The 7,838-nt window shown below is 65.8% G+C and overlaps 1 protein-coding gene across 1 annotated transcript in view; it reads right to left on the reverse strand.

Annotated features, from left to right (window-relative positions):
• The window catches only part of Muc6 (mucin 6, oligomeric mucus/gel-forming), a 36,090-nt gene extending 29,419 nt beyond the window's left edge, over positions 1-6,671 (reverse strand). The window contains exons 1-11 of the mRNA XM_013033353.1: positions 6,614-6,671; positions 3,535-3,597; positions 2,713-2,953; positions 2,503-2,629; positions 2,103-2,193; positions 1,907-2,016; positions 1,182-1,389; positions 951-1,073; positions 471-591; positions 210-348; positions 20-124 (exon numbers count right to left, since the gene is read on the reverse strand). Coding sequence (XP_012888807.1) covers positions 20-124; positions 210-348; positions 471-591; positions 951-1,073; positions 1,182-1,389; positions 1,907-2,016; positions 2,103-2,193; positions 2,503-2,629; positions 2,713-2,953; positions 3,535-3,597; positions 6,614-6,671 — 1,386 coding nt within the window. The remainder of the gene's footprint in view (positions 1-19; positions 125-209; positions 349-470; positions 592-950; positions 1,074-1,181; positions 1,390-1,906; positions 2,017-2,102; positions 2,194-2,502; positions 2,630-2,712; positions 2,954-3,534; positions 3,598-6,613) is intronic.
• Positions 6,672-7,838: the final 1,167 nt, after the last annotated feature.

The raw sequence follows: 7,838 nt of genomic DNA on the forward strand, positions 1-7,838 counted from the left end.
GGAGGGCGGGCAGCCTTACCTTCCTGGACAGGTAGACGACGGCCACCAGGGAGGTCTCTGAGTGCGAATAGCCCGACTTGTCGTACACAGCCATGAGAGTTCCCTCATCGGGAAGCCAGGGGCTCTGGAGAGACGGGGTGGGCGGCTTGGGGTGGGCGGCTTGGGCTGGGAGGGGCCCCCCTCTCCCCACCCCCGAGACTGCCTCCCACCTGGAGAAGAATGTAGGTGCAGGTTCCGTGGAAGCGGTAGGGCCTGGCGTCGAACGTGGTGACGAAGGAGCCGCCTTCCAGGGCGCAGTGGCCAGGGCAAGGCTTCTCCGTGCATGCCCAGCGCCCCATGGAACACTGGCTGTGGGTGGCACAGGGGTAACCGTGGAGGCCGGGGCCCTGGCAGGGGTGGTGCCCACCCGCTGTCCTGAGCCAGGGGTGCTCGGCCCCCATGGGTGCAGCCCCGCTGTCCCCTGTACTCACCAGGTGCGGCAGGCAGCCCTGGTGGCCTGTCCTGGTTGGTAGAGCGCCCCTCCGAGCATGCAGGGACACTGGCTGATGGGCACGCAGGTGTGGTTTGTGGTGAGATCATTCAGCACCATACCTTCAACAAAGAGGTTTTGGAGCTTGGTGGGGCTGACATTTCCCATGCCCAGAGGGCGGAGACTCTGCTATCACCCCCCCACTCCCAGGCCTGGGGAGATGTCTGAATGGGACATCTTGAACAGCCCTACAGCAGCTTTGAGTATGGCCCATCTCTTAAAAGCCTGCCTGGATCTGCAAGCTCCTAGTCCTCCCCCCCCCCATAGGCTCTGCTCACCCATGGGTGAGGCCCAGGGCAGAGGGGCCTTGGCACTCAGATGGCAGAATGTCTGGGCCCAGGCAGGGGTAGGGCCTTGCATGTCTCCTCTCTAGGTTTGTTTCTGGGGGTCCCCGGGGCAGCGGGTGCTGGTGTGTCAGTACCGTCGGGGCAGAAGCAGCCAGAGGTGCAGGTGCTAGAGCAGCTGTGCTGTGGGTTGGAGCAGGTTCCAATGCAGGGCGTGCCACACTCTTGGTATATCTGGTTGGCTGGGCACTGGCCCAGGGCTGCAGGCAGGGGCGTAGGTGAGAGCATGGCTTCCCTCCACCCTTCTGTGGCCCGGTCCTTCTGTCATTCCCGCCACCCCACCCGGCCTGGCACTCCCGGGGACTCACAGCAGAAGCCGGGACTTCGCCAGCGGCTGACCGGCTGGCCCGCCATGCGGCACCGGCGGGAGTACTCGGACAGTGTGGCACAGCTGCAGTTCCGCTGGCCTGGCCAGTCGCACTCAGCCATGTCTGCCTGGCAGCTCAGCAACAGTGGCTCCTTGGGCACATTGCACTCAGGGGACACCAGGTCTAGCAGCTGGGCACAGATTCTGGCCTGGGCAGGGAGCCACTCGGGGTCAGATTGGCAAGGCCATGTCCTGTGTCATACTGGGCTTGGAAGGTGGGGTACGGGAAAATCATTGGCCTCTGAGACCCGGTAGGTCCCCTGGGGTCAGCCCTGCTCCCACGTGGGCCCTTGACTGAGACCCCGCAGTCCCCCGGGGTCGACCCTGCTCCCGCGTGGGCCCCCAGCTGGGACCCCACAGTCCCCCGGGGTCGACCCTGCTCCCGCGTGGGCCCCCAGCTGAGACCCCGCAGTCCCCCGGGGTCAGCCCTGCTCCCGTGTGGGCCCACAGCTGAGGCCCCACAGTCCCCCGGGGTCGGCCCTGTTCCCGCATGGGCCCCCAGCTGAGACCCCGCAGTCCCCCGGGGTCGACCCTGATCCCGCGTGGGCCCCCAGCTGGGACCCCCAGCTGAGACCCCGAAGTTTCCCGGGGTCGGCACTGCTCCCACATGGGCCCCCAGCTGAAACCCCACGGGTCCCCTGGGGTTGGCCCCGCTCTCTCACGTACATGTGCGTTCTGCGGGATGAAGACTCTTGGGATGGCTTCGTGGGAGCAGATCTCATTGGGGTCATCCAGTTTCTGGAGTATGGCATACTTGTGGGGTTCCAGGAGTTTGCCTGGGAGTGTGGGGCAGAGGTTGGGAGGTGGATCTGGCTGCAGAGGGGCCTGGGTGTCTGTAGCCCCACCGTTCCACCGCACCTACCGTCCTCGCTCAGAAACTCGTTGTCGGCCTTCCCGTCGAAGTTCCCGCACAGCCCGCACATCTGGCCCATGTACTTCCTCTCCACCAGGACCTGTGGGTGCACACTGCTAGGCCCAAGGGTACAGGAGAGGCCTCCCCAAGCTGGGGGGGGGCATGGCACTTGTGCTCAGGGCCTGGTCTCCCCCTCCCTGACGCCACACTTCCTGGAGCTCGAATCCTGGCTGTCTCCTCCCACTTTTCAAATGGGGAAGCTGGATACCCACCAAACCCAGGTCCTCTGTGGTTGTTGGCCGGGGACCTGGGCTGCTTTGCAGGAAGTGGGTTGTACTGGGGGGGGCGTGTTGGGACCCTCCAGCCCTGATTATCTGGCCATGGCCCGTGGGGACCCTGCTGCGCTCACCATGAGGTGGCTGTCTGGGCCCCATGTGACCACCAGCTCCAGCTCCAGCTGCTTGGCCACCAGCTGCACGCTGTGGCCATGTGGTGTGATCTGGAGTCCATTGCGGGTGTAGGGCAGGCTGACCACGCTATGGGTAGGAGAGGTCAGTGGTCAGCAGCCATCCCCTGGCTGCCTCTCTGCCCAGCTGGCCAGCCCAGCCCCGTGCCCTACCCGACATCCTTGACAGAGATGGAGCCCTTGCTCACTGTGACGGCGGTGGCCCCCAGCTCCACAATGATGCGGGAGACGCTCCCGCGCACCCCTCGCCGCAGCTGGACACTGAAGGTGGGCGAGGCCTCCCTGCAGGTGGCCGCCAGCACATAGTTGCATGTTCCAGAGAACTCGTACGCACGGCCATCAAAGGTGGAGAAGTGGCTGGTTCCCCAGGTGGAGCACTGGCCCTTGCCAGGGGCTGTGGAGAGACGGGGGAGGTCTCAAGGTCTAGGTCCCTGCTGATGGAGAAGGGCAGGTCTAGGACACCTGGCCCATGCGCTGGGGCTCAGGCAGCCCACGCTGGGAGGGACGTGGGCCTGCCCCCCTGTGCCCACTGGGCTCTGGCCTGGGGCCTGCCTCCCAGCCTTGCAGCCCCGCAGGCTGCCCTTGGTGTCAGGGCTGGTGGTATTTAGCTGTGGCATCTCTAAGACAGGAAGACACCGATGGGCCTCCTATCAGCAGGGGACCTGTGGCAGCTCTAGGCACGGTGGGGCAGGGCCGCAAAGAGATGCCACTGTCCCTGAGTGCCCAGCTTCCCCAATGACACTCCTGCGTGTGCCCTTGGCTGCTGCCTGGATGGTGGCCTTGTTTCTGGGTTTCTCATGGGAACCCTGGACCGCTGCATTAGCGTAAGAGTGCACGTGCTTGTGTAGTTGGAAGCACATTGCATTGGTGTGCACGAGTGTGTCCCAGCCTGGCCTGGTGTGGGAGCCTCTCCCTTCTGCACCCGGCCCAGGCTCTCGGCTCTCTGGAAGCACCCACAGGGGCTTGAGCCCTCACCTGTCTGTAGAGAGTCCGTTGGATCCCGGGATCCTGGGCTGGTGAAGGAGGTAGTGTGCAGACCTGCACAGACAGGGCTGGGGGTGAGTGTGCCGTTGTCACCCCATGGCCCCGAGCGCCTTGCCCGAGGCTCTCTACCCAGTCCGTGGAGGTGCTGGGCTGCCTGCAGATTGCAGCACCCCCCTCTGGGCAGCAAGGTAGCCGGGTTAGCAGGCTGAGCCCTGCATCCTTCAGCTCTGTCTCCTTTTCCTGATTTTATGACTTCCTTGTTCCTCCATTCATTCATCGGCTCAGTCTGTCTGCACAGAGCGATTGCTCAGTGCTGCTTGCTGGGAGGAAGGGGGGAGCTGTGGCATGTGGTGCCACAGTGTGTCCCGGGAGGTGAGAAGCGGGTGCACACACACTCACACGCACACACGTGCACACACGTGTGTATGCACACTCCTGGCCTTGACGAGGTCACCTAGGAAAAGCAGTCTGCAGGAGAGACTGCACCTGCGGGGCTGGTGGCCACTCTGGGGAGGTCATGGCTGGAGTGCGCTCTCCTGGGCTGGGGGACCCACCGCCTGCGGGCCGGCAGCGAGGGATGGAGCAGGGCCTGCTGGGGGACCCACCGCCTGCGGGCCGGCAGCGAGGAATGGAGCAGATGTGCTCTGCCAGCCGTGGTACCCTCTGGGGGAAGCACCTGCTTGTCTGTCTGTCAGGATTACTGCTCACACAAGTCGGGACATGCACCCAGCAGAGGGGAACCGAGCACAGGACACACAGGTGTGTAGGGGACCGGACGTCCGTGCCGAGGGCAGGGGCCGGTGTGCAGAGCTGGGCTGAGCTCACCTCCGGGTGAGCTTGGCAGGGGTTGGGCATGGGGTGGGCTGGGGGCGGGGTGGGGAAGGGGAGAGGGCTGGGCCAGGAGAGCCCGGCTGTCTGGAGGCTCCACCTCCTTCCTCTCTGGCAGCCTCCACAACAGTGGGTATTGGGACTGTGGTGATGGTTGCTAGAGAGATGCCTAAATAACAAGGTCACAGTGACCTTCTGGCAGTCCAGGCAGGGCAGGGCAGGGCAGGCAGAAGATGGCCCTGCCTGGCTGCTGGAGCTGTGTGGGGAAGGCTTCTTCTGGCCATGGGGGCTTCCTCCCTCTCCACCTCCTCTCCTTAGCTGGAGATATGTACCCCCATGTTGGGGCTTTTTCTGGTGTCCACGTGCTGGCCAGACAGGTGTCCTGACTCCCCTGGGGGCTGCTCCCACCCTGTTGGCCAACCCTTAACGCAGTGCCGAGGGCTCCTGGCCCTTCCTGCCCCTGTCTGGGTCCCCCCCCCCGTGCCGTCTCCTGGGGCCAGATTGTCTCTGGAGGACCCCAGAACAGGGACAGAGGGCCGGCAGTGGGCAGGCACAGCGTCTGGGTGAAGAGGAGCTCAGCCGCAGTCTGGCTCCTGCAGACTCGGGCTGGGCAATGGGAGTGGCTGGAATAAGCGAGCCTGTGTGTGTGTGTGTGGGGGGGGTACTTCATCCTGTGATGCCCTTTGACCCCAAGGTCGTGTCTGCTTGGCTGGGTGTGGACCATACCCATGCACCCAGCTTGTACTGTGTAGACCCCAGACTTTGTAGCACTGGGTGTCTGCTGTCCCCTCACCCCATCCATCTCCGTCCTTGGGGCCCAGTGAGCCGTGTGGCCCCAGCCCCGGACCTCCCTCCGGGAGCGATATCAGGGGAGAAGGCAGTATGTGCTCCCGGACCCACACCTCTGGGAGGTGCAGAGCCTTGGCCAGCCTCCCCCGGCACGGCCTTCTGTGACTCAGTTTCTCTACCCCACTAGCACAGGCTCAGGTCAGCCTCTGTTGGCCCTGAGAGGTGTCTGTCCCCACAGTCCCCAGGGACTCCAGTGTGACTGTCCTCTCCACCTCAGGCCAGCCGCCAGGTGACCTGCGCTGCCGTTCTGTCCCCCCGTCTGTCCTGGGTTGAGCCAGCTGGCTTAGGCACTTCCTCCAACTGCTTGGCCGTCTGGCCCCGCAGGCCCTGCAGACCCCACAGGCCCCACAGGTCCCCCTCCAGGCCCCGCAAACCCCTCAGGCCCCGCAGACCCCACAGGTCCCCCTCCAGGCCCCGCAGACCCCACAGGTCCCCCTCCAGGCCCCGCAGACCCCGCAGGCCCTGCAGACCCCACAGGCCCCACAGGTCCCCCTCCAGGCCCCATAGACCCCGCAGGCCCCACAGACCCCACAGGCCCCCCTCCAGGCCCCACAGACCCCATAGGTCCCCCTCCAGGCCCCGCAGACCCTGCAGGCCCCCCTCCAGGCCCCGCAGGCCCCCCTCTAGGCCGTGCAGAAATGGCCATGGGAATATGCTCTCCCAGGGCCGTGGCCGTACACACCCTCCACGCCCTGCTCCCCTGCTTGGATCTAGCACTCCCACGGGGTGGCCCCCATGACTTCCCGCCGTGTGTGGGGGAAGGGCCTGGCTGAGGCCCCCGGAGGGCGATGGGAAGTGCTCAGAGCCACGGCTCCACGGCATGGGAGCGCGGCAGGGTGGGTACAGAGGCCAGGTGGGCCCTGGAGAGGGACCAGTCGGCCGTCGACCCACCCAGGGCTCCCTGATAGCTGATGGGGACTGTGGACTTTACCCGCATGTACAGAGCGGGAAACGCAGCCGTGGTGGGGAGTTCTGGTCCCAGCAGGGGGCTTTGGCCCCTCCTGGCTGGAGGGAGCTGTTCCTCTGTCAGGAGGTGTCTCTGCCTCTCCTCCAAGGATCAGACCCCAAGAGGGTAGCCGGTCTGTCCTGTCTTCAGTTAGTGTCCTGCTGCGCCTGTTCAGCTAGGGTCCTGGCTGATGGCTCCCCACGAATGCGCTTCCTCCTGGCATTGTCCTAGCTCACTGGGAGGTGGACAGGGCGAGGGAGGTCCGGGGCGGGGTGGCGGCCGAGGGCCAGCGCAGTGCTCCAGCCTGGCCCCTCCTGCCTCCCACTCTTGGAGGCCTCTGGTCAGCCTGCCCCAGGCGGAGCGGGCGAGGCGAGAAGGTGGGGGAGGGGGCTCTGTGCAGGGTCGGGATGCAGAGCCTTTGGTGTGGCCAGGCAGATGCCCACTTACCAGTGACAAGCAGCGGTCCTGCGCAGGACAGCAGCAAGAGCAGCCGAGGCCCGAGCATGGTGCTGGGGGACGGGGTGTCCACCAGCCCTGGCCTCCCGCGTCCGGGCAGTCTCACTGCTGCTGCGTGGCGGCTTGAGCGGCCAGCCCCCAGCACCTTATATAGGGCAGCAGGCCCTGCCCCTGCCTCACCCGCCCTGGCCCCTGCCCCGGCCCTGCAGTCGCCACTACCTCCAGGCAGAACTGAGGCCAAACAGGATCTCAGACCCTGCCTTATCAGGACTGACTTCTTTGGAAAATCTGCATGGACCGTGGCCCCATTATCACCGTTCCAGGGGGTTGACGCAGCTCCCGGAGGGCCACAAGCACCTCCTGCGTGTGGCGTCCTGTGGGCCGGGACAGATCCTGCTATGCCCCTGCCTGCCGCCCCCGCCCCCCGCCCCCTCTCCCTATTGTGGACACTGGCCGCACGGGCCTGGATGGCCAGGGCTGGGGCTCATCCAGGGAGGGCCGAGGGGCCTGGCTCCCCCCCACCTCAGGGAGACAGGCAGACAGCTCCTGAGCCAGCCACGCCCCTCCGTGGACCCTAGGACCCCCACCTGCCCAGCTGCAGGGCTCCTTCCTTTACCCACAGGAAGCCCATGTGGGGAGGGCCTGGCGGGCCCGTGCATGCTGGGATCTCAGGCACTGCTGGCCACAGGCTTGGGGCTGGCCCAGGAGGTCAGCTGGAGGTGCTGCTGGGGCCTGCAGCCCGGGGCTGGAGGACGGGCTTCCCGAGAGCCCCTGGCCTGGCCTCCGTAGCCCACTCCGGGAGCGGGCATGGAGCCTTCTGAGCTCCAAGTGGCTCTGTTGTAGGGCCCGGGAGAGTCTCTGAAGTACCTGTGGGCTGTGTGGGGACACGGTAGACCCCGGGGTGCACTCTCACCCCTGAAGGGCGCCACGGGCCAGCCCCAAGGGGCATGGCGTGGGATAGGCTTTGAGCAGTCAGTGGGTGCATGGGCGGGGGGTGAGCGTCTCTGTGGAGACGCCGCCACAGGAGGCCAGGTCGGCTGCTCTCATGGTCCCCACAGCTGCAGTATTGGGGTCCCGCCGACCCCTGCACAGCCGCCTCCACAGAGCCTTGGCAGGAGCCTCAGCCCTCCTGAGCCCAGATCCCAAGGCCTTCTGGTCTCTCCTAGCCCCCAGCTACCACCATGGAAATGCACCCTGGTCCCACAGACCAGACCCC

The sequence above is a fragment of the Dipodomys ordii genome, unplaced genomic scaffold (genome assembly GCF_000151885.1).
Source record: "Dipodomys ordii isolate 6190 unplaced genomic scaffold, Dord_2.0 Scaffold166, whole genome shotgun sequence".
Taxonomy (NCBI): Eukaryota; Metazoa; Chordata; class Mammalia; order Rodentia; family Heteromyidae; genus Dipodomys; species Dipodomys ordii.